Genomic DNA, 26,817 nt, shown 5'->3' with positions numbered 1-26,817 from the left:
CATGCTGCTTCTCGGCCTCTCCCTGAGGTTTTATGTGGAAAGTGGAGGGGGTGGTGGAGGGCAAAGAGGGGAAGGAGATGAGTGATTTCTGGCTCGGGGAGGGGGGAGTGTAAGACTGAGGAGACTCAAAATTGTGAACACTGAGGCCACTCACAACAGAGGCGGCAGCATTCCCCAGAAGCTTTGGAAGCAGCATAACCACCATACCCTGTCGATGGCCAAGGTGGCCAAGGTGGCGGGGGGCGCTGAACAGCTGGCCCAAAGAAGATAATTCAGGAGGCGGGTGGGCGAGTCAGAAGGTCCATGGCTGCCACTCTCCCAGGCAGGCAGGGGAATAGAGATCTCAATAATTAATACACATCGCGTTGATGGCCAGGCTCTGAATGGAAAGTAAAAATGTACATTTATCATTATATCACTGTTATCAGAAGAGGGCGCTTGTTTATTGGAGTAGTCGAGGCAGGTTTGCTCTTCAGTTCAGAGTTTCCATCGATTCTAATCAGACTTGCGCTGCGCAGATCAAAATCATCCGCTGCAAGTTATACACATCCACGACCCTAAGCCCTAACATGGCAAGTTGCCCCATTTATTTTCTTATTTTGGAGAGAGAGGGCTCTTCAATTCTAGACAGTATGAACAACCTGGAGATTCCCTTTCCTCATTTCCCCTTCTGCCCCCCCTGTTTTTCCACTGGAAATATTCTTCCTCTCATATGACATCTGGGAAAATTTTTTAACTCAGCTGTGCTTTTTATAAGACTTGTTTCCCCAATATGCACACAGTGAATATAGGCACTCGCTTCCTTCTTCTCGTTTCCACCTCACTGAGGGGAAGCAGAATCCCCATGTGACTAGTGGGCAGAGCGGAACTTGTGTAAGCGACACTGTTGTAGAAAGAGTCACCCGCCTCCTGCTGCCTGGGCTGCCAGATGTGTTTGGGCTTCCTTGGAGACCAGAGTGCAGAGAGGATTGGGCAGACATGGAGCCAAAGCGCGTCAGAGAAGGCTACCTCGTGAAAAAGGTGAGGGCCAATTTTGTACAGTTCCGAGCCAGCAGGAAGTCTGGGACCAGATAACGGCAGGTTTAGGATTCTTTCTTTTTGCTTGTTTAATATTGAAGTTAATATTTTGGTACGTGTTTGCTACAGTAAGTGCTCAATAAATACGATTGAATGAATGAATGAATGAATAAGAGAATCCCATATCAAAGGAATGATATTACTGTTCTGAGAAAATTCCTCTGAGAGGAGGATCGCCATTTTTTCCCCTCATAATAATGATAGTATTTGTTAAGTGCTTACTATGCGCCAAGCACTGCTCTAAGTGCTGGGGTAAAATACGAGTTAATCAGGTCAGACACAGTCCCTGTCCTATATGGGACTCACTGTCTAAGCGGAAGGGAGGACAGGTGTTGAATCCCCATTTTACATTTGAAGAAACCAAGGCCTAGAGAAGTTAAGAGACTTGCCCAAGGTCACCCAGTGGGCAATTGGCAGAAATAGAATTAGAATCTTTTTTTACAGGAAAGAGGAAACTGTTCAGTCAATAAAAACTGGGAAATGAGTCTCTTAGCCTCTTTAACTCTCAGTAGGGAGAGACAAGTGAGACGGGAGGTAGCTTCGATCTTCATCTGTGCCATATAAAGAGTTTTAAGTCCAGTTTGGGACACCAGCCTTTAAAAGGATGTGGAGAAACTGGAGAGGAGGCAGGGAAGAGTGACAAAAGGGATTAAAAGTGATGGAGAAGAGTCCTATATGGAAAGACTGAAAGAACTGAGGTTGTTCGATTTGGAAAAGAAATGGCTAAGGGAATTAGGGCAGCAAGAAGAGGAATATATAATTGTCCTTAAGTATAAGGATTTTTTTTATGGAGAGAGAATTCTCCTTGTCCACTGAGAATACAACAAGAGGGAAAGGACTTGACTCCTTTAGAATCCTTTAGGTTAGGCATTAGAAAAACTTACCTGGCTAGGGTGATAAAGCCCTGAGTATGGCTTCAAAGAGAAGTCAGGCTGTCTGGATTTCTGGGGATCTTTCTGCATTACCTTTGAGCTTGGATTTGCTCCCTTTAATCTCCCCTCCCTCAGAACTTATGCCCATATCCATAATTTTAGTTATTTACATTAGTGTCTGTCTCCCCATCTAGAGGGTAAGCTCATTGTGGGTAGGGAACGAGTCTACCAATTCTGTTATATTGTTGTATTACACTCCCCCAAGTATTAAGTTCAGTGCTCTGCACAAAGTAAGTACTCAATGGTTGATTGACTGAAGAATTGGTCCTGGATGGACTGGGGACAGGACCAGAGGAGCTCTAAGAGCTCCTTTCCCTACTTTAATGTTTTTTTGATTCTCTATTTTCTTTGTTGGTCTTAAAAGCTGTAGTAGTAATGGTATTTATTGAATGCACAATGAGTGTAATGCCCTGTGGTAAACACTTAGGAAAGTACCAAAAAAATTAAAGACACATTCCCTAGGCAAGATGATGATGATGGTATTTGTTCAGCGCTTATTATGTAACAAGCACTGTTCTAAGCTCTGGGATAGATAGATGGTAATCAGGTTGTCCCACGTGGGGCTCACAGTCTTCATCCCCATTTTACAGATGACGTAACTGAGGCACATAGAAGTGAAGTGACTTGCCCAAAGTCACACAGCTGACCAGTGAGGGAGCTGGGATTAGAAACCACGACCTCTGACTCCCAAACTCGGGCTCTTAAAATGATCTTACATACTAATGGGAGACTGTATTTGTAGAAAGATTTACAAATAAAGACATTTGTTAAACGCTTATTATGTGTCGAGCACTGTACTAAATGGTGGGGTAAATACAAGATAACCAGGTTGGATATACGTTGGATTAAGACTGAGGCTCACAGTCTTAATCTCCATTTTACAGATGAGGTAACTGAGGCACAGAGAAGCTAAGTGACTTGTCCAAATTCACACAGCAAACAAGTGGTGGAGCTCGGATTAGAACTCAGGTCCTTATGATGTCTAGATCCATACTCCATTCATTAGGCCACACTTCTTGTCCAGAGTAATCAGAGTAAATAACTAAATATACAGTTGACTATACTAAGAATGGGTATCAATGAATTTGTAAGTGCTAGAAGTGGTTGTTGGATTACTATGGTTTGGGGTGTTGGGATTAATCAGAGAAGACACGATGGAGGAGGTGGGATTTTTAGGGGAGTTTAAAGAAAGAGATGTACGGTCTGTCGGATTGCTTAGATTCTTTTCATCTAGCTGTTCTTCTCTAAGAAGCTCAAAAATTCTTGATTGACTTTCCTCTTGGACTCCTTTGAGGTAGCTAGAGTCCTATTTTAGAGATTAGTAAATAAAAGCAAGGGGTTGAAATATTTGTTTGGCTTTTTTTAATGGTATTTGTTAAGTGCTTACTATGTGCCAGTCACTGTCCCAAGCTCTGGGGTAGATACAAGGTAATCAAGTTGGACGCAGTCCATATCCCCCTTTTACAGATGAGGTGACCGAGGCACAGAGAAGTTAAGTGACTTGCCCAGGATCACACAGCTGACAAGTGGCAGAGGCAGGATTAGAACCCAGGTCTTTCTGATTCCCGGGCCCGTGTCCTATCCACTAGGCCTGCTACATGCTGGTTTGCCCAGTGACACCCAGGAAGACCAATGTGGAGACTGAGTATATGCAAGTGTGTGTGTGTGTACATGTATGAATATACCTATCCTTTGCTCTTGAAGAAGATGCCACTGATAGTAAAGGCCACCCATGGACACGTGGGACTGAAAAGGCCAATTTGGAAACCCACAGTACTAGCTGCACAGTGCCCTGCACATAGTAAGCACTCAATAAATACGACGGAATGAATTAGGCATACTCAGGATTAACGTATGCAGTGTCTGGCGTTATTTTTGCTTTTACCTCCCCGTCTTTTCGTTCTTCTGATGCTTCTGCTCCAAAAGAGCCTCTCCTTTCTTAACTGCAGTATGTCACGTCGGCTTGTCCATGACAATTAACTTTCAGTTTTCTTCTGGGACTCGGCATTGCCCGAGGTTTTGTTGCACTGCATTGTTCAAAAATTTCCTCTGTCCTCCTTACTTTCCGTTCCCTAATTCCAGTTTACTGTACAGAGGTTGCCTTCGTTTCTTGCTCTTTTTCATTCTCCTCCGGGGTTCCAACCAGTGTAGCTTTGCTGAGGTGAGCATGGAGATCGAGTTCCGCTACCATTTATTCAGGGTCCTCCCCACCGGCTCATGGCTATGTCTAGCCTTGTTTTGATGAAAGGGAAGCAGGCTTTGCGATCTGTTCTCATGTGTCCTTGTGGGCACCTCCTGATCGGCTCGGAAGTCCCCCGGAATTATCAGTTGCTGTCTTAGGAGCCAGCAGGCCTTTCATCTTGTTGCTCTCTGCCTGGGTGAGGGACAGGTCTCAGATTTGCTAGAGTGGCAGCAGCGGAAAGACCTCTGTGCTTTCCATTTTCCCCGGGGTTTTGATGATTCAGGTTTCTAAGTAGGGCACCGGTCAGAGTCCTGGTTTCATAAATGTTGCCTTGCCAACCGGCACTCTCTATTCAAGGGTTTGTTTGGTGCCGAGGATTAGATGTGACAAATGCAGAATTGGGAGAGGACAGGCCTTTTAAAGGAAAATAATCCCTTCCCCCAATACACAAAGTCCATGTGTCGTAAATCCCCATAATCTCCACAGTGCAATTTTATTGGCAGTTAGTGTTACAGAAGTAGAAACAGAATACGGAAGAGCAGAGTTCTAATTCTGGCTCTGCCACTTGTCTGATGTGTGTTCTTGGACAAGTCACTTACCTTCTCTGTGACTCAGTGTCCTCAACTGTAAAAAGGGGATTCAATGGGGATTTGTTTCTGATGAACTGAATCTACCCCAGTTCTTAGAGCAGTGCTTGGCACATACTAAGCACTTACCAAATAGAACAATAATAATAATAATACTAATGATAATAATAACAACAATACTATAGACATGATAGAATTTTGGTCCTAGTTGAGCCTGATTGGGAGGGAGTGATAATTAAGAAGGGGAAAATAGCTGGAAATATCTCCTTCTGCTTAGCACACTTCCAAGGGACCAGGCAGATATTTGTCAATCTTATTTATCGAGCGCTTACTGTGTGCAGATCACTGTAATAATCGCTGGGGACAGTACAGTATAGCAATATAACAGACACATTCCCTGCCCACAACGAGTTTACAATTTAAGGGGGAAAGAGACATTAATATAAATAAAATTGCAGATATGTACGTAAGTGCCGTGGGGCTGGGAGTGGGGATTAATAAAGGGAGTAAGTCAGGATGATGCAGAAAGGAGTGGAAGAAAAGAAAAAAAAGAGGGAATAGTCAGGAAAGGCCCCTCAAAGGAGATGTGCCTTCAGTAAGGCTCTGAAGAGGGTTGAGGGGGAGAGTAATTGTCTGTTAGATATGAAGAGGAAGGGAGTTCCAGGCCACAGGCAAGTGGTGGCTGAGTGATTGGCAGCAAGATAGATAAGATCGAGGTATAGTGAGAAGATCAACATTAGGGGAGTGAAGTGTGCGCGCTAGGTTGTAGAAGGAGAGTAGGGAGGTGAGGTGGGAGGGGGCAAGGTGATCGAGTGCTTTAAAACTGACGGTGAAGAGTTTCTATTTCCACAGAAGTGGATGGGCAACCCCGGAGGTTCTTGATGAGTAGGAAAATGTGGCCCAAACATTTCCGTAGAAAAAGGATCTGAGCAGCAAAGTGAAATATGGACTGGAGTGTGCAGAGACGGGAAACTGTAAGCCCGTCAAACGGCAGGGACCGTCTCAGGGATCTGTTGCCGACTTGTTCATTCCAAGCGCTTAGTACAGTGCTCTGCACATAGTAAGCGCTCAATAAATACTATTGAATGAATGAATGAAACTGGCACATTTATCAAGGGGGGTTAGGATAAGTGCTTGGATTAATGTGGTAGCAGTTTGGATGGAGAGGGAAGGAGGGCAGACTGCTTGCAAATTGTCCTGTGACTGGGATGAAAGCAAAGCCGCTTATGTTACAATTTTAAAACACATAGGCTTGGGCTTTTTTGTTTAGAGGAGTGAGGGTTTGACCTGGGGTCAGACTAGGCCAGTGGATCCTTAAAATATCTTTTTTCCATACTTGCAAAGAGTATTTTAGAACAGACTTAAGTGCTTACTCTGTGCCAGCCACTACACTAAGCACTGGAGTAGATACAAGCTAATCAGGTTGGACACAGTCCATGTCCCACATTGGGCTCACAGTATCAAATCCTCATTTTACAGATGAGGGAACTGAAGCGCAGAGAAGCTAAGCGACTTACCCAAGGTCACACAGCAGACAAGTGGCAGAGGCAGAATTAGAACCCAGGTCCTTCTGACTCCTCTAAGATTGAAGATCGTCTTGAAGTCTCGAAGACTGTCAAGGGCCTACATATCTGAAGTCAATAACAATTTGTGGTGGGCTAGACAAAACACTTGTTGATTTTATTTCTTTTCCTCCTAAGTTTGGGAGGAAGAAGGGCCCTTGCTTACTTTGTCTTGGTAACCAATGAATTTTATGCTTAAAATAATCTTTCACACATTGAAGAATTGTTTTCATAGATTAATGCACTTACATTTGAAAAGTAAATTTTCAACTGGACAACAAAAAGTCCCAGAAAAAAATGAAAACTGATAGGTGGTCTAATGTAATAGAGCAGAAGGACTGGAAGTCAGAAGACCTGGGTTCTCTTCCACCTTCTGCGATTTGTCTGCTCCGTGACCTTAAACAGATCACTTAACTTCTCCGTGCCTCAGCTCCCTTACCTGTAAATTGGGCATTAAATACCTGTTTTTGTTCCCCCTTAGACTGTGAAATCCGTGTGGAACAGGAACTCTGTCCAACCTGATTATCTTGTATCTGCTTCAGCACTTAGCACAGTGTTTGGCACAAAGTATGGATTTAACAAAGACCATTTCTGTTATAAATGATGAATGAACAATAGCACAGTGATTAGATTACAGTGGTAATAAAAGGGTGTGACCCAGCAGGCCTTAATTCAATCCCCGTTTTAGTGCCAGCTCAGCCCTTGCTTTGCTCTGTGATCTTGGACAAATCACTTAACCTCTCGGTTCTTCGGTTTCCTTATTTGTTAAGTGGAAATCTCACAGGGATATGTGGGCATGAATCAGATCCTGTTCAGGACCACTTTCACCTCAATGGAAACAAAGCACTACATACGTTCATTTTACATAATTCATTATTATTTGGTGTAGTCACTCACCTGCTTAGCACTAGGTGAATAAGAGGCTGAGAAATGTAGCTCAGCTACAGTGAAGTTTGACAAAAATCTATTTGGTCTGGCTATTTCCTAGTTTTTCATATTTGGGATCAAAAGAGTTGTACAGCATAACAGGAAAAAATTCCTCTTTATTCTTGGACTAAAATTTTGCTCACCTCATATTTGCAGTGACAAGACTGAAGGCTCTATTCATGTATATTAATGTCTATCTCTCCCTTTAGACTGCAAGTTTGTTGTGGGCAGGGAATGTATGTGTTATACTGTTGTATTGTACTCTCCCAAATGTTTAGTACAGTGATCTGCAAACGGTAAGCACTCAATAAATACGATTGACTGACTGACCGACTGAAGAGATGAGAAATTGATGGAGTCTCCTCTTTGTACCTCCTGCAAATAAGCACTGGGGGTAAGTGGGTTGTGGCACATTCGTTTAGTTTAGAAGTTTCAGATTTTCTGTTTTACTGAAATGTTCACAGATCAGTCAGAAATTCAGATATATTTCTTTACAGTCCAATAGAATCATCTTGTCATGCACAAGTGGAGAGTCTCTGTTGTGGTGGAGCCATGGAATGGGTTCAAAATAGGGTCTGGTGGCTTGGTAAACGTTGGTTCATGTTATCCAGACCATTCCCTTGGTCCTCAATTATCCAGCTATTTCAAGTAACAAAAGTTTTTAGTTATGGCCAGCAAAATTTGGAAAATTTGCATTGCAGATCCCCAAAGTACATTTTGGGGACCCAAAATCAATCAGTCATATTTAGCATTTGCTGTGTTCAGAGTTCTGTGTTAAGCACTTGGGAAGAATACAACATAACAGAGTTGGTAGACTCATTTCTCGCCGACAGGAATTTACAGTCTAGAGAGAATTATCTGCAGTACCCAGATAATTTGTTATGTAGACGAAACCTAGAATCAAAACACAAACTGTGCTCCTGAGAAGGCCGACATCTGTAAAAGATTAGAAAAGCAACACGGTGCAACACAGTGCAGTAAATAACTGCAAACCAGGAAGTAATATCCTCAAATCTCCTTTGACAAGTTGGGTATCAACTTACTAAAGACACTGGACAGTCAGCCTTTGGGGTGCCATTTCACAGTTGGGCAAAATGCAGCCTGCAAGCTGTTTACAGGCCCTAGGGAATCAAAACACTTTTGCAGTTGGGAGAGAACAGACAGACAGTGAGAGAGAAAGAGAAAGAGTGAAAGACAGGGAGAAATAGACACAGAACTAAGTGTGTGTGTGTGTGTGTGTGTGTGTGAGAGAGAGAGAGAGAGAGAGAGAGAGATTAAGAGAGAGAGAGAGAGAGAAAGAGAAAGAGAGAAAAGAGTGTGTGTGTGTGTGTTTGGGGGAAGGAAGGGAGTATTTATTCTCACATTCTCTACCCTCCCTCCCCCACCCCACCCGGCCACTCACACAACCACATCAGGGCAGATGGATTAGTCATATCAAGAATTCTTTGTGGAGTTCTTGTGGCTAGGAAGAGGAACCACACTGATAAAAACCACTAGTAGCTGAAAGAACAGATATTTTCTTTATGATATGTTTCATTGTGTTCATATCTATATCCTTAATGTGGAGCACATTTCCGTGATGATGTGTGTGGAAACTATCTAAAGAAGCCAGTGGGATCCTGAAGACTTATCAAGGGCCTGTTTTCTTTTCTTCTCATTATCTCCACTCTCTATATTTCTTCCTGGGAAAAGGATACCCTTCAGAAGTCATCCGTGTGAGAGCAAAACTCTCCGAAGGTATTTTAAATAGCTTGATCAAGCATGCAGTTGAAGAAAATCATGTAACTTTAAAAAAAAGACAGTGAGGCAAACAAGAGGCCATATTGGCAGGATTTTGTTGTTTGGTTTCCGGGCAGACTTAAATAACCTTATTAGGTGACTGATAGATACTCTACCTTTGTTTCGAGTCTCATTTTAACGGTGAGTGTTGTTCTGTCAGAATGTGGAAAGAGAAGCTATAGAAAGGGGAAGTAGAGATGAACTGAGGTTAGAGTGAGGTATATGTCAGAGGTTTTTAAAGTAAAATCCAAATTCCAACCCTTTGAACCAAACTGAATGTCCACCGTGGCCTGGCTTCGTGAAGAACTTTGGTGCCGATGGAGTCAGGCCTCTATCTTGGTTTCAGAGGAGGCTGGCAAAGGGCGGGGAGAGGTTGACCACAGGGGGAATTTGGGAGACTCTTCCAACACAAGCAAAGCTGGGAGAGTTAAGTTCAACTAAACTACCAGGAAGGACCCTAACCTGGAATTTCAAGGCTCTGAATTCAAACAGAACTTCTTCAAAATGAAAGCCAGTATCAACCGTGCTTTTCACTTCTTTCTGTCTGCGGTGGTTTGGAGCAGGGAAGAAGAAGAGAAAGGGTGAAGAATGAAGGTCGAATTCAGGCCAAAGGAGAACTTGAATAATGGCTGTCAGATCTGATCGTCCAAGTAAATGCTACCCCTGGTTCCTGATTATGTGAAAAGTGTTTATCTGGCCAGAAAAAGCCACTAGTCCCATGATACTGAGGATTCCTCCGGTGGTAGAACGTCAGCCTGACTCAGACTGTCTGAAATCCTCCCCTCTACAGTCCCTGTAAGAATTCATCCAATCTGAAGGGGGAAAACATGAAGGTTCCACTGAAGGGCCTGCAGTGACCTTCAGGGAATAGAACTCATTCAGTCTCTCCCTCACCTCGGGGGTTGACGGCAAGGTTGGAAGAGCTCGATGGAATGGGAATCAAATAAGGAGACTGTAAGCTCCTTATGAGCAGGGGTCGTGTCTACCAACTCTATTGTAGTGTATTCTCCCAAGCACTTACTACAGTGCTCTGCACACATTAAGTGTTCAGTAAATACCACTGATTGATTGAAAGGAATGGGAAGCAGTTTTAGGAGGCAGATTCTCCCTCTGCCTAAACTTCTCTGAAACTACCACCTCATCTTCTCTTGGATCCAGGAATTCTCCCCTTGGATGTCCCACTGGAAACTCAAACAACATGTCTGAAACTGAACTCCTCATTTTCCCTTCTAAATCCACTCCTGCTCCCAACTTTCCCATCACAGTCAAAAACATCACCTTCTTCACTGCCCCAGAAGCCCACAACCTCAGTGTCATCTTTCCCTTCTTGTTCTCCTTCAACTCTCACATTCATTCTACTCTCGAAATCTGTCGGTTCTTCCTAAACAGTAGCTCCTGCATCCACCCCTTCACCTCCAACCAAACAGCTACCATCCTGTTAAAAGCTCTGGTCATATTGAGTCTTGACTTTCGCATCAGCCTCCTTGCCGATCTCCATCCCTCCAGCCTCTCCCCCTCTAATTTACGCTACAGATTATCTTCTCGAAGCATGGCTCGACACACATCTCTCTGCTCCTCAATATCCTCCACAGTCTTCTTCTGTCTTTCTAACTCAGGCAAAAAATTCTCACCATCTGATTCAAGGTTCCCCACCAACTCACTCCTTACATACTTGCTCCCTTCACCCACTACTCCCCTACTTCTCTCTTCACTCCTCCCAAGATAACTTCCTAACTATACCTCATTCTGAATTCTCTCATCTCTATCTACTCATCTACACTGTTCCCTATATTAAGTGCTTAATAAGTACCGTCATTATTTTTATTAGTGTCATCATTATCTTCTCCTCTAGACTATAAGCTTTTTTGGGTAGGGAATGTGTTGATCAACTCCATTATACTGTACTCTCCTAAGCACTCTGCACACAGTAAGTACTCAATAAATATGATTGATTGATTTATGGATTATTCCCAATTCTATTGTACTCTCCCAAGCACTTAGTACAGTTCTCTGCACACAGCACTCAATAAACACATCTGATAGGTGTTAATATCTGGAAACAATGAATCAATAGTCCAGTTTTTACTGAGTGTCTCCAGTTTGCAGAGTACTGTACTTGGGAGAATATAATAAAGGTATAAGACAAAAGGTCTCTACCCTGATAGAGCTTATTTAGACAATGTGAAGACTTGTATTAGCACCGGAAGGACTGGACGATCATCTATTTGTACTGCCCGTAGCTTCTCATAGAAACCCTCTGCTGCTCTCAGATAAGTAACAGGATCCACCGGAAACAGAACGATAACCCCCTACTGGTTGAGTTGGCAAATATAGAATCTTGGCCAGGGCCAAGTGGAAACAAGAGGTTACAGACAAAGAATTCAACTCCTTTCCAACTCTGATCGAGTAATTCCCTGACAGTGTAATAATAATATCATAACAGCTATTACCATTATTATCATTTCATCTACTGAGCCCATGCTCTGTGCCAAGCACTGGGGCAAAGCATGGTAATCAGCCAAGCCTTGAGTAAATTCAAATTACTTCTCAACTTAACTCTCTTCCTCTTTTATGTGGTGATGAAGTTAAATTTTTCCTCCTGCCTCACAAGGTGTGATGAGGTCCATTATAGGGGCAAGGTTCTGATTACCTGGATGACCTTAGGTTACACATTCTGGATTTTACCTTGTCCTTTCCTCAAGGTGCTTGCAGTGTCTACAGAACCTCCAATAGACACAATCAATCAATCAATCAATCAATGGTATTTATTGAACACTGACTGTGTGCACATTCTCCTCTGATGAGTGTGAAGGCTGAAAAGTAAAACCTTTTCTAGTTTCAAGAGCCTTTTGACTCTTTAGTGTGCTGCAAACAATAATAGAATAATAGCACCCTTTGATCTTAAATAGCACTTTCATTTCCAAAGCATTCTCACATTACTTATCTCATTTTTATCTTTGCAAAAGCCCCATGAGGTAAGTATTGTTATCCTCATTTTGCAGATGAGGAAGCTGATGTACAAATTAATCATGGTAAGCACTCAATAGGTATGATTCATTGGCTGATTGATCAATGGCATTTATTGGGCATTTAATGTGAACCAAGCACTTTTCTAGGCACTTGGAGGAGAACAAATCAGCACAGTTGATAGACACACTCACTGCCCACAAGGAGCTTAGAGTCTAGAGGGGGAGACAGACAATACGGATAGGGGAATGAGGATTCAAACAAAAGTTCCGTGGGGCTGGTGGTCAGGTGAATGTCAAGTGCCTAACTGGTCTAGTGGATAGAGCACGGGTCTGGGGTCTAATCCCAGTTCTGCCACTTGTCTGCTGTTTGACCCTGGGCAAGTCACTTAACTTTTCTGTGCCTCAGTTACTTCGTCTGGAAAATGAGGATTAAGACAGTGAACCTTATGTGGAACAGGGACTGTGTCTGTACCTATCCCAGTACTTAGTACAGTGTCTGGTACATAGTAAGAGCTTAACAAATGCCATAGTTATTATTATTATTATTATTATTATTACAGATCCAAGGGCCTAAGCCTCACAGAAGGGTGGGCAAATAGGAGAAATGAGGGTCTAGTCAGGGAAGATTATACAGAGAGGTTAAGCATTTTGGCCAAGGTCCCATGGCAGGCTGGTGCAGATCTCAGACTCCAATCCGGGTACTCCAACTTCTGGACTATACCAAGCAGCCTCCCCTACCTATCGTCCTTTGCCCACTGACCGGTTGATCACCTTACCCTTGGGGTTTCGGCAGCTGTGAGGACACACAGGGAAGATGTAAACCTAAAAGGAAACTGCAGTTTTCAAGTGCAGGAGTTGTCTCCCCTCACACAGAACACGGGGCCTGGGTGCTAAAGACCTCAGAGCTGTCTCACCATTTTCCTCAGCTGTAAAAATACAGCGTGAGCTGAGAGAGGATAAATATGGGGGAAGTTCATTAGCCAATTATGTAGAAAGGAAATAGCAAGATCCAAAAGAGAAGACAGTGTTAACTGTTACAAGAACAAACAGCAAGAAGTGTCAAGTCATGAAATGGCTGAAGATGAAAAGACTTTCTGGATGAGGGCACCATGTGTTCTAACTCTTTGGTGTCATTTCAGGGGAGCATGTTTAATACCTGGAAGGCCATGTGGGTCGTCCTACTCGAAGACGGGATTGAATTCTATAAGAAGAAAAGTGACAACAGTCCTAAAGGAATGATTCCTTTAAAAGGGAGCAGTCTGCAAAGCCCCTGCCAGGAGTTTGGTAAAAGAATGGTAAGGATTTGCCACAGTTCGGTGACTTTAAAATGGGTTTATTTCCTCCACTGGACAGTGGGTGTTTCCTCTAGCCAGATTGGAAGCATCTTGATGATAGGAACCATATCTCCAGGCTTTGTACCCCACCCCCTAGCAGGTAGCTCGGCACCTGCTATTCTAAGAAATTGAGATGTTGAATGAACGAATGAATGAATGATGAATTAATGAATGGCTGGTCAGAGCTGCAGGGAGTTTTTTTTGAAAAAAACCTTTCTACTTGAGGCTTCCTCTGGAACCCTAAATTCCATAGAAAAAAATATAACTTTTGTCTCCAAACTAATTAATTTGGAGATGGTTCTGTCTTCGAAATCACATCACATCACATCAACCCCAGAGTCCTTAGTTACAGTATTTATTAAACTTAATATGTGCCAAGCACTGTGCTATATGCTGGGGCAGCTACAAACATAACAAATCAGACATAGCTCACCGCCCTACATGAGACTTACAGTCTGGATGGCAGTAGATAAAGACACTGAGAACAATGAATTGCAATTATTAAAAAAATTAAGTCAATGCTCGAGAGTCCTGTCCAGAGATCTTGATCTCTGGAGAGAAGTTTGATATTCAGATTCCAGCCGTGCCCTCTTTCCATGCTGTTTTGACTCTAAGGGATTAAATAGCCTCCAGAATCCAGGTGGATGGCCTTCAGGTGGAAGGAGCATTCTTTTATTTATATTTGTTTAGTGAGCACTTACTGTGTGCAGAGCACTGTACTAAGCACTTGGAAGAGTAAATACAACCATATGGTATTGGCTTGCTGTTAGTTGGTTGAACTCCTGGGATTCTGTTGGCCTCAGCCCATCCTGGGATTTTGTGATGAGGGTCCCCTTTTGGTTTAAAAATCATGGGTTTGGAATTTTTTTAGGCATGGGTATGGATTTGCTACATGTGGTTTTAGTGGATGGATAGATGTCTGAATGGATGGATGGACAGATAGATGCATGGATAAATGGATGGAGGGATGATTGGAGGGATGGATGGATAAATGTCTAGATGGATGGACAGAGGAATGGATAAATGGACGGATGGATGGATGGACAGATGGATGGTTGGTTGGACAGATGGACAGATGGAAAGATGGATGGTTAAATGTACAGATGGAGGGAGGGATGGAAGGACTGATAGACCCTTATGACACCGCCTCGTTAGGGTTAACCTCTGGGCATCATCATCTCGATTCTGTCAAAGATAAGAGGGACTTTATCCCTGACCCACCTTTCAGTCCTTCTCCCCTATAAAATTCTGGCCTATTTTTAACCGCTCAACCCTGACCCTCTTTATTCCCCACTTTAGCTGACAGATTTCTTACCTTGGACATTCTGACCCTGACTGACTTTTCTCTATCTGCTTGACCTCTCTTGTAAGTGCCTGACCTGTTGAACTCCTGGACCCAACCTATGCTTGCTTGCCTGCCTGAACGGTGGAGACAGAAATACAAGGCTCCGTTCTCATTACCACTCTAGGTTTAGAAACATCTCTTGCCTGCAGGTCTCTCCTTGAAGAGCACTTCTGTTTCAATACTGGGCTCAGAGCCCAACCCCCTAGCAATATCAAGATATTGGTATCTCAAAATATTCCATGGGGAATTCAGCACATCATTTATTTTTATCTTAGTTCGTTTTTAAGCTCTCCATGCCCAAGCAGCAGGACCACTTCTTCCAAGCTGCATACCTGGAGGAAAGAGATAGTTGGGTGAGAGACATTAAGAAGGCAATGAAATGCATTGAAGGAGGCCAGAGATTTGCCAGAAAATCCACGAGAAGATCCATCCGGCTGCCAGAAACAGTTGACTTGAGGTGTGTTGATTCTTTTGATCTTTCCTTCCTTGTTTTGGTGGTTAAGTGTTTTCTTTATGCCAAGGACTGGGGCAGCTAAACAATAATAATAATAATAATAATAATAATAGTGGCATTTGTTAAGCACTTACTATGTGCCAAGCACTGTTCTAAGTGCGGGGGGGCGGGATATGAGGTAATCAGGTTGTCCCACATGGGGTTCACAGTCTTAATCCCCATTTTACAGATGAGGTAACTGAGGCACAGAGAAGTTAAATGACTTGCCCAAAGTCAAACAGCTGACAAGTGGGGGAGCTGGGATTAGAACCCATGACCTCTGACTCCCAAGCCCGTGCTCTTTCCACTGAGCCACGCTGCTTCTCATAAAGTCAGCCACAGTCCCTGCCCCGCCCGTGTCCCACATGGGACCCAAAGTCTAGGAAAGAGAATGAATTTGGGGTGGTTTTACTGGGTTATTATTATTACCATTATTACTATATTTGTTAACTACTTACTATGTGTCAAGCACTCTTTTAAGCAGTGGAATAGATACAAGTTAATCAGGTAGGATCCAGTTCCTGACCCACAAAGGTCTCGCAGTCTAAGTAGGAGGGAGAACAGGTTCTGAATCCCATTTTATAGATGAGGAAACTGAGGCACAGACAAGTTGAGTGGCTTGCCCAAGGTCACACAGCAGACAAGTGGCAGAGTTGGAGTTAGGACCCAGGTCCTCCAACTCCCAGACCTGTGCTTTTTCCACTAGGCCATGCTGTTCCCAACCCCATAGCACTTATGTACAGAGCTGTAATTTATTTATTTATATTAACTGCCTCTCCCTCTAGACTGTAAATTCACTGTGGGCAAGGAATGTGTCTATTATTCATTCAATAGTATTTATTGAGCGCTTACTATGTGCAGAGCACTGTACTAAGCGCTTGGGATGAACAAGTCGGCAACAGATAGAGACAGTCCCTGCCGTTTGACAGGCTTACAGTCTAATCGATATTGTTATATTTCACTCTCAAGCACTTTGTACAGTGTTCTGCACACAGTAAGTGCTCGATAAATATGATTGATTGATTGGATTGATTGACAGGCCACAATGCACCCTCTTTCTTTCCCCATTCCTAATTCAGTTTAAAATTCAGTTTAAGCCCAACTAAAAACTGGATTGTTTCTTTCTGCCACTTATGTGCTTGCTAACTCTTCCCCCCCACCCCATCCCCTCCAAAACTCCTTTTGCTCCAGGGCAATTCTTTCCCCCCACCCCCTTCTTTCCCTTCAGTTTTCCCTTACCTCCCTGCCCACCTTGGAGGTCGAGCCAATAAGTGCAGCCCCTGGGAGCTGGCGGCCTAGTAGAAGCAGCTCGGCCTAGTGGATGGAGAGAAGGACCTGGGTTCTAATCCCGGCTCCGCCACTTGTCTGTTGTACTCTCCCAAGTGCTTGGTACAATGTGTTGCACATAGTAAGCACTCAGTAAATACAAATGAATGAATGAATGAATGCTGTGCCAACTTGAGCAAGTCATTTCACTTCTCTGTACCTCAGTTACCTCATCTGTCAAATTTTGAGGAGGACTATGAGCCCCATGTGGGACATGGACTCCTCCCCTCTCCGATTAGACTGTAAGCCCGTCAAAGGTCAGGGACTGTCTCTATCCGTTACCGATTTGTACATTCCAAGCGCTTAGTACAGTGCTCTGCACATAGTAAGCGCTCAATAAATACTATTGAATAAATGAATGAATGAATCTGTATCTATATCAATGCTTAACAGTGCCCGCCCCTCCATCCCCACAAAAAGAGGCAGATGAAGCAATATGGACTGGGTTGTTACAAAATGTCTCCTCCTTCCCTGCCCCATCCCCAACTAAAGCTCCAATCTAAGTTCTAGGCCCAGGGTTCTCCAGAACATTGTTAAAGTGCCATTATCAACACTGGATCCAGTAGTCCAGGGCAGAGAGCAGTGGCCATGTTTTTTTCCTTTTCTTCCACGCCCCTAGACTTGGATCTGAACCCTTTACTCACCCCACCCTCAGCCCCACACCACTTGCGTGCATACCCATAATTTGTTTTATGTCTATCTCCCCCTCTAGTCTGTAAGCTCCTTGTGGGCAGGGAACATGTCTACCAACTGTGTTGTATTGTCTCTCAAGTGCTTAGTACAGCGCTCTGCAAGCAAGTGCTCAATAAATGCAACGGATTTATCGAGTACTTGATTGAATACATCCCAATACCATATTTGTAATTTTACAAAGTCTGTCTCCCAGAAACCAACAGTGTGGACAGGAAATAGCACACACCAGTGTGAAAAGAAGCGACTAAATGAGAGGATGTTGAAACGCATTACTCTTCTTTCTTCTCCCCAGTGCCCTGTATTTGTCCATGAAGGATGCTGACAAAGGAGTGAAAGAAATGAAACTGGAGAAGGAAAAGAAGGTGTTCAATCATTGCTTTACAGGTAAAGTTCTCTCTCTCTCTCTCCCTCTCCCAGGAGGCATTCCCTGATTAACCCAGCACCTAACAGAGTGGAATAGTGGGGCACTTTGAGGAATGGGAACTCTCTCCCTCCCCCAGCTGCCAATGGATTTGAGCAGAAAACTCTGCTACCGTAGGGAAGGAAAGAATGAGAGTTTTGTAGTACCACCAATGGGGACCACTGGAAGGAGGCCCAAGAGCCTATGGTATGTGGAAATAGAAAGGGTAGAAAACATTTCTGTTGCTCAAGAGTACAGCTGATGAAATCTGAAAAAGTTTAGGAAATTCCATCTCGAAGTCAGTTTGTGGTTCATGTTTCCCCAAAACGTGATGAAGAATAGAGACAGCTCTAGAATAAATGCCACCCAAGGTGAGGATTGTCTATAGTATAACTGTCTCTATTTACTCATTGGTAGGTTCTTAGGTGCTCTTGGAATCACAGGGTGCCACCATCTTGTTTTGCCCAAGATCACTGTCTGGTTGCCGCCATAAAGTCATGCTTGTTGGTATCCTCAGGGTTGTCCTTCCTTGGGATGACTTACTCTGCTTTTTTTCCCCAACCTTGGACCGCTTTGCCCTGTTTCCAGCCTTTCAATAGTTTAACCATAACAGTACCACCCCATGCCCATCTACTTATGCAATACCCTGGGTTGTCTGCCCCTAACGGTATCTTTGATCTAGAAAAGTCAGTTGAGAGATGGGGAAGGGGTGACGGGACGTGACATTTTATTTCTGACATTCACAGATATGTGGACGAAAGACTTTGTTTCCATTACTGCACTTTGGATGGAACAATTGTTTCAAGGAGCCCTTCGTTTCTCTAGCTTTAGGACTAGAAATCACAGTAATATTTTCAAAATTTAGTTGAAATTAACTTAATCCTCCCCCCATCTCCAGCAGACAAGATGTATTTTTAAATTATTTTTTAGTCACTGAGAGAAATTGCTAGGGATGCTTTGGAGTTGTTTGCTAGAGAGGGAGTCAGCTATTTCTCTGGTATTAGATTTGTCCTTCAGTCTTTTCCAAACCAATAATTCCATAAAGATCCATTAGGAGGCTAAGATTTTAAAGCTGCAATCTGAACAGAAAACTTCTTGTTAATGTACAAACTATCATTGCAGCAGAGTTTGGCTTTAATCTAGTTCTATTTTTCAAGTGCCCGAGATTCTACTTTTTTTAAATCTTTTTTTATTATATTTCCATCCTGGACTTTTTTTTAATTTAATAAGCCTGAAGGCAGAGGCAGCTGAGAGGCAGCAGACAGATGAGTCTTGTAGGATTCTTGTGATGGAATCTAACTGGGGCTTGTGTAGCAATAAATCAACTTCATCTCTAATTTTTATCTGGCGACTAGGTAACTGTGTGATTGATTGGCTGCTATCGAACAATTCTGTCCGGAATCGCCAGGAGGGGCTCATGATAGCATCTTCCTTGCTCAGTGAAGGCTTTCTGCAGCCCGCTGGGGATCTGTCCAAGAATGCAGCTGAGGGGACTGCAGGAAACCCTTTCCTAGATAACCCGGATGCCTTGTACTACTTTGTAAGTGTAAAGACACTGTCTTTTTTTTTTATGGTATTTGTTAAGTGCTTACTATGGGACAGGCACTGTACTAAATCCCAGGGTTGATACAAACTAATCAGGTTGGATACAGTCCACGTCCCACGTGGGACTCAGAGTCTTAATCCCCATTTTACAGATGAGGTAACTGAGGCACAGAGAAGTGAAGTGACTTGTCCAAGGTCACACAACAGACAAATGGCAGAGCCAGGATTAGAACCCAGGACCTTCTGACTCCCAAGTCCGGGCTCTATCCACTAGGCAGCGCTGCTTTTTCTTATAATGGGGCTGGCCGAAGGGCCTTGCTTGAGTATTCAGTTCCAGGGCGATTGAGAATGGTTGATCACAGACTTTGGGGAAAGTCCTGCAGATCTGGATGCCGACTGGATCTATGGCACAGCAGCCCTCGTCTTGGGCTGCTAGAAATGCAGCAAGAGAGGGTTTTCTAGGGGTTATTTTGGTCTTTGGTTCATTCGAGATGGGGCTCATAAATCTGGAGGTCAGAAAACAGAACCATCTCTTTATAAGACAGAAACACACTTCCCTATGGTTGGAAGTTTCACTTCACTTTTGGGAAAAATCTGATGACTGCTTTATTTTCTCTGAGCTTCTTTAAGGCTTATCTTAGAATTCTGATTATACCAAGACATAGATCTATGCAGCACATTGAGCATGGCATATGGTAGTAAGCTTAGCCAACGAGGTTGATGACTAGTTCCAATATTTGAAGTATCAAATAGCCAATCAAAATTGACTTTGACTAGTGGGCGGGTGCCTACCTCTATTTCTTTTATCTTTTTCTGATTATCTGGACTAGCCCCTGGTGGGCTATAATAATAATAATAATTATGGTATTTGTTAAGCACTTACTAGGTGCAGAGCACTGTTCTAAGTACTGAGGTAGATACAGGGTAATCAGATTGTCCCACATGGGGCTCACATTTTTTTAATCCCCATTTTTACAGATGAGGTAACTGAGGCCCGGAGAAGTGAAGTGACTTGCCCAAGGTCACACAGCAGACAAGTGGCGGAGCCGGGATTAGAACCCACGGCCTCTGACTCCCAAACCCGGGCTCTATCCACTGAGACACACTGCTATCTTGTTGATCAGATAACCCGCTTCCCTTAGTGATGGTCTAAATCTGAGATTCAGGAGGATTTCAGAGCATTCACTGCCTTTACTCACTTTTCTATAGATTTTAGCCTCAGGGGTTGCTCTATTTTCCCATGGCTTGAGGTGGAAGAGAAGCTGCTAACTTCCCTTCTCAAAGTTTGCTCTTTGGACTGTGTGTTCTCCTTTCCCTGGTACCTCAGGGACAGCTACGGAGGTGGCTTCAGTCAGGGCATGGGGTTAAGCGCTTACCTAGGACTAGCCACTGTACTAGCGCTAGGGTGAATACAAGTAAATCGGGTTGGACACAGTCCCTGTCACACATGGGGCTTCTAATTTGGAAGGCGGCGGGTGGTGAGGTTGGTGGACAACAAATTTTGCTCCTGCCCGAGGACACAGATTGAAGGAACAAGGTTAGTGGGGTGGGGAGAGGTAAGAGAGGACCGGTAAGTTGTGTTTGAAAGAAGTCTCAAAGGTAAGAAGAAAAGAAAAATGGGAGGAAGAAGTAATCAAGTGACGGAGGGCCTTACATATCAGAAATTGGGGTGCGGCCTGGATTTAGTTAGCAATGAAGTGGGTGGGGCGTGGGAAGGGAAAAATCTAACATGACATGACATGACCTGGCTTTTGTCCAAACAGACTGATAGCGGGTTCTTCTGCGAAGATAATTCAAGTGATGATGATGTGGTCCTGAAAGAAGAATTCAGAGGAGCTATCATCAAGCAGGGATGTTTACTGAAGCAGGTTAATATTTGATACTTTCTCCTCTCTCCCCTCCCACTAACTCTCAAGGGCTTCCTTCCTTCAGGAGTTTAAAAATGCCCATCACGCTTGATTCCCTATTAAATAAACAACTGCACTGGTGGCTAATGCATTGATGGGAATATCACATAAAGGCTGGAAGTTCACAGACCATCTAATCTCTCCCCCTATTTATCCTGGCTCCTTTCTCGCTACAGCCCAGGCTGCACATTTCTCTCCTCTTTCCTTCTCTCAAACCCCTGTCCTCCTTCTGCCATGCTCTCAACTCTCTTGTTCTCCCTTTCCCTCCTCCTGAAACTCCCCCTTGCTTCACGTGGACCGGTCATTCCATCTTCAAAGCCTTTCTGAAATCACATCATTTACCATATGGCTTCCTAACTAATCTCTCATCTCTTCACCCTATTTCTTCCCTGCTATATCACCCGTGCACTTGAGTCCTCACCCCCTGAGCATTTAGGTACTGACACCACTCCCCCTTGTTCCGAATTTATGCACATAACTTTACATTTCGTTGCTTCGCCCTACCTGTGGTGTATTTTTATGTCTGTCTCCTCTACTAGGCTTTAAGCTTCTTGAGAGCAGCCACCTTGTCTACTAACTCTATTGTTCTCTCCCAAGTGCACAGTAGAGCACTCTAAACAGAGTAAGAGCTCAATGAGTACTATCGATTGATTGATGAATTAATCCGATTTAGATTTTCTAGGTTTTTTCTAGATTCTTTGTTCCCACTAAACGCTCAGCTGGGAATAAAACCCAACAAAAAAGAATATTTAGATATGCATTTAGTCTGCTTCTGCCCCCTCCTCCAACTGTTCAGTTCCTCAGTGGCAAAGTGTTAGGGAGGGTGGGTAGAGAAGTCGGGGAGAGGGCGCCGAGGAGGGAAGAGGAAGGTCTGACCACGGGAGCCCAGCTGGGTTTGGATCTGGCGTCCCCAGACCAGGCCCGATGAATGTGGGGACTGCAGATCTTGCAGGTTGAGCCCAAGTCTAGGCAGACTTTCACAGATGCCAGGACAGAGTGAGGCATCTGGGTGAGGAATCCAGTAGCTGTTAATGCTGAGTGACTAACTATCCTGGTGACTAACCCCAAGTTCTTCAGAATAGATAAGGAGCCCCACTAGCACCTAGCATCTGTGACCTCTAATCCCCTTTTCTTAGAGATTCCATTCCAGGAAGGATGACCCTACCCTGCGTAAAAAGTGCGTAAAAAGAAGCATAAAAAGTGTGTCGTGAAGCGTGGTCCTTGTCCATATTTTCATTTCCTCACTGCCATTTTAGCCTTGGATGGTAATTCAGGATGCCCAGTGGTCACACAGGAACTTGCAATCCAAATTTAGTAATCCCAGGAGGAAATGACAACTGCTGCCAACACCCCGGCGTACAACCATTTTGCTGACATTCACTGAGTCAAGCAAGGGGCAGGATTTCTGAATGGTGCCAGTCTTGAGACTTTTGTTCAATTTGTTTCCAGGAAAGAAACGATACTTTCTAATATGACCATATTTATTCACATAACTGCCTCTATCGCATCATCCCCAACCCACCACATTTTGAGGAGGAGATGAAAGATTATTTTTGTAAGCAATTGATTGTGTGAAAAGAGACAGGATGCACAAAGCCCACATAAATGGGATTTTTTTCCTCCTCTTCCTCTTACTGCTTGATTTATTGCTTATATAAACCAGGATAGTAGCTAGGTTGCAAAAAAAAATTTCAAAAAGTGGGCAATTATGTGTGTTCATTGTATATTTGGCATTCGGTGAGTGAGCCGACTACAGTAGAGTATCTGGAAATATCCTGCCGGATTCCCAAGCCATCCCCAGCCTCCTGTTTACTGCAATCCCCATTAGGATTGATTCTACATGTGGCAGAATGCCAATCTTTTAAGGGAGGGGCCTGGGTTGGACCCTGCAGTGGTGATGGTGACACCTGGGTCCACTTTCTAACACTGAGGTAGGGGGGCGTTTAAGGGTCAGGTGGTCCCTTAGGCTTTTTTTCTGGTGGAGGCTTGGCTGGAGCCTTCTAAACGGTCCCGCCATGTAGGAAAGTAGTTCACTCCCAGAGAGCAGCTCAAAGTACCCAAGGTCACGGTCTGATCAGCTCCCGGAGGAACGGCAACTAGACAGTAGTTATTATTGAATAATTAATCAACCAGTGGTATTTACAGAGCACTTACTGCATGCAGAGGACTTTACTAAATGCCTGGGAGAAAACGACACAATAGAATTGGTAGACATGATCCCTGCCCACAAGAAGGGGATAGTGGGGAGATAGTGTTTAGTATATTGTATGAGGAGGCGAGTTCTGCATTGTCCTTTGGAGAGTCCAAAAGAGTTAATGTTGGTATTTGTTAAGCGCTTACTATGTGCAGAGCACTGTTCTAAGCGCTGGGGTAGACACAGGGAATCAGGTTGTCCCACGTGGGGCTCACAGTCTTAATCCCCATTTTCCAGATGAGGTAACTGAGGCACAGAGAAGTTAAGTGACCTGCCCACAGTCACACAGCTGACAAGTGGCAGAGCAGGGATTCGAACTCATGACCCATGACTCCAAAGCCCATGCTCTTTCCACTAAGCCACGCTGCTTCTGTGACCTCTACCCTCCAGGTGCTTACCATCTAGTTGGGGTAGATAGACACTAAAATAAATTATGAATAAGGGAAAATCCAGCATAACTGCTGGGCAATGATCTCTCGGACTGGAAAACCCAGCAAGGCCTGGGAAAGCAGTTCCTAATCCTCCAACATCACTATGGGAGAGTCCAATCAAAGACTGTAAGCCCGTCAATGGGCAGGGATTGTCTCTATCTGTTGTCGTATTGTACATTCCAAGCACTTAGTACAGTGCTCTGCACATAGTAAGCACTCAATAAATACTATTGAATGAATTTATCGAGTATTGACTGTGTGGAGAGCACTGTATTAAGCTCTTAGGGAGAACACAACGCAGTAAAGAATGTCACACAGTGCATCCCCCCAGAGCATAATAGGATAACACTCTCTGACTTTCGGTTAGTATCTAATTGTCCTTTTTCTTCTTTTTTCCTCCTTTGCAGGGACATCGGCGGAAAAACTGGAAAGTGAGAAAGTTTGTCCTGAGGGAGGATCCTGCGTATCTGCACTACTACGATCCGGCGGGGGTGAGAGCCTTGGCCCACAGGGCTTCCCCAGGAACATCTCCAGAAGCAGAGAGGCCGCAAGCCAGCCTGTTAGCCGAGGCCCGCCTCTGCCCCTCGGTCACCTGGCCTGGCCGGGCTGGCTGCACTCTGGGGTCTGGGGAGAGAGGAGACGGGCCCGGGAACTGACATTGCTTCTACTTAAAACCCTCTGTCATCCGAGGAGCTTAGTTTTATCTCATCAGAATTCAATTAGCCATCCCAACATCTCCGCAGGTTTAAATTCGATTCACGGCAACGATGTTTTCGGAAAAGTCACCAGTCCATCTAGCACTCCTCTTTGGGTTCAGTGATTCAAAAAGCGATCTTTTTCCACCAAGGGTTAATTGGACGAGAAATCCTAAATGACTACACCTTGGTGTTCCCCGCCACGACTGAATGCGCAGTCCGCTTGTGGTCAGAGCAGACACATGGGGTTTCCCAGGCTGAGGGGAGAGCTTCTCGCTCAGGGCGAAGTGTTGGCTCAACCCTCCCACGTTCACTCAGCGTTGGCCCATTGTTTCCACCTTCCACCTCTCCGTCCCCCAGAGAGCCAAAAATCTCATCGTGTCCATCTATCGGGGCTGGATTTATAATCAGTTCCTCTCTGCTCTTTTTATGCTCGGCCTCCAGACGTATCTAGACCGTGAACTCCTTCAGACAGTCGGTCAGTCGTATTTATTGAGCGCTTACTGTGTGCAGAGCGCTGTACTAAGCACTTGGGAGAGTACAGTATAACTCCTTATGGGCAGGGAACGTGTCTATCAACTCTGTTGCAGTGTACTCCCCCAAGTCATAATAATAATGATGATGGCATTTAAGTGCTTACTATGTGCAAAGTACTGTTCTAAGTGCTGGGGTAGATACAAAGTAATCAGGGTGTCCCACGTAAGGCTCACAGGCTTCATCCCCATTTTACAGATACGGGAACTGGGGCCCAGAGAAGTTAAGTGATTGGCCCAAAGTCACACAGCTGACAAGTGGCAGAAGCGGAACTAGAACCCATGACCTCCAGCTCCCAAACCAGGGCTCTTTCCACTAAGCCACGCTGCTTCCCCGTGCTTAATTACGGTGCTCTGTACACAGTAAGCACTCAATAAATGTAAACGATTGATTGATTGAACAGAGCGCAGTCCTGAAAGTCAGGAGACATGAGTTCTTCTAATCCCAACACTGCCATTTTCTTGCTGTGAGACCTTGGCCAAGTCACTTGCTTTCTTTACACCTCAATTTTTTTTGCACCCTCGAGACGTAAGCTTGTGGGGGGCAGGGAACTTGTCTTCCGACTATGTTATAGTGAACTCCCCCAAGCACTTAGTACAGTGTTCTGCCCCTAGTAAGCCCTCAATACGATTAATTATTTGTAAAATAGGGATTAGGTACCCATTCTCCTTCTCTCTGTGAGCCCCAAGTGATGCAGGGACTGTGTCTGCCTTGATTACATCCTATCACAATGCTTGGCACATAGTAAATGTTTATAATTCCACAATTATGATTATTGTGATTATAATGTCGATCCCACCCTTTCCAGAGACTAGTTCCAGATAATAAAGCAAAATGACTTCAACTTTGCTGGTCCCTCTCTGACAGGGAGAAGATCCCCTTGGAGCAATTCACTTGAGAGGATGTGTGGTAACTGCGGTGGAAGACTCTCCAGATGGTAAGGGCAGCCTCTCGGGAGAGACTGGGAGAGACTTTTAGACTGTGCGCCCGTCATTGGGCAGGGACTGAATCTATCTGTTGCCGAATTGTACAATCCAAGCGCTTAGTACAGTACTCTGCACACAGTAAGCGCTCGATAAATACGACTGAATGAATGAAGGGCCTCCTCAGCAAACCCAGCGCACCGCATATGCCCAGATCCGTTGGCCCGTGGGAGGTCCCGGAGGAAGGTGGAGCCAACTCTTTCTCACCCGCTACTTTGACTTTCCTTTCACGGCTGCTTAAATAGATTCCAGCTCTGGGGATTTTGTGGGGATCTCATTAAACCCACGAATCACCTAAGAGGAAAGTCTGAGTCTATGGGCAGCTCAGCTCCTCCTGTTGCTAAAGTCGGCCCCTCTTTGCCTTCGTCTTATCTAGATCTCCTCAGTTTCATTACAGGGCAGACCCCGTGGGTTCAGTGAGTGAGTCATTAATAATTCCGGCTCCACCATGTACCTGCCGGCTGACTTTGGGCAAGTCATTTAACTGCTCTGTGCCTCAGTTCCCTCTTCTGCAAAGTAGGAAGTCATTATGTTTCTCTAGGGCCTAGATTTGCATTTCTTGGTGCGGAAAATCTCCCATCAAAGTGAAAAAGACTATGGCCTTTGTGGGGGGCGGGGGAGGGGTGTGAAGGAGGGGGAAGGCAGGGGGAAGTAGTCACAGGCAAAGAACAGACGTTCTAATCTAAGACACTCTGATCTGATTTCACCTAACAGGGAGCAATGAAAGCTCCCCTGGGCAAACCCTGGTGTTCCTTTTGCCATTTTGGCATTTGGGGGGCTAAATGCAAACGATTGCAACCTCACAGCTGTGAGGCTCAAAATGAGGCTGGTTTCTCTTCTCCTTACTCCCCCCACTTCCCCCACCCCAGTTCTTCCTCTCTGCTGCCCACATAGCAAGTTTTAGTAGACGATTAGTAGGGCA

At 44.4% G+C, this 26,817-nt stretch overlaps 1 protein-coding gene across 1 annotated transcript in view; it reads left to right on the top strand.

Moving 5' to 3' along the window:
* The first annotated feature begins 872 nt into the window (after positions 1–872).
* PLEK (pleckstrin) overlaps positions 873–26,817 on the top strand; it is a 28,354-nt gene continuing 2,409 nt past the window's right edge. Inside the window, exons 1-8 of the mRNA XM_001512717.5 lie at positions 873–1,020; positions 13,155–13,310; positions 14,970–15,151; positions 17,499–17,590; positions 18,962–19,146; positions 20,915–21,019; positions 24,091–24,174; positions 25,780–25,849. Of these exons, the coding sequence (XP_001512767.2) occupies positions 979–1,020; positions 13,155–13,310; positions 14,970–15,151; positions 17,499–17,590; positions 18,962–19,146; positions 20,915–21,019; positions 24,091–24,174; positions 25,780–25,849 (916 nt within the window). The 5' untranslated portion in view covers positions 873–978. The remainder of the gene's footprint in view (positions 1,021–13,154; positions 13,311–14,969; positions 15,152–17,498; positions 17,591–18,961; positions 19,147–20,914; positions 21,020–24,090; positions 24,175–25,779; positions 25,850–26,817) is intronic.

This window comes from Ornithorhynchus anatinus, chromosome 9, assembly GCF_004115215.2.
Source record: "Ornithorhynchus anatinus isolate Pmale09 chromosome 9, mOrnAna1.pri.v4, whole genome shotgun sequence".
Classification (NCBI taxonomy): Eukaryota; Metazoa; Chordata; class Mammalia; order Monotremata; family Ornithorhynchidae; genus Ornithorhynchus; species Ornithorhynchus anatinus.
This window is presented reverse-complemented; position numbering and strand designations above follow the sequence as displayed.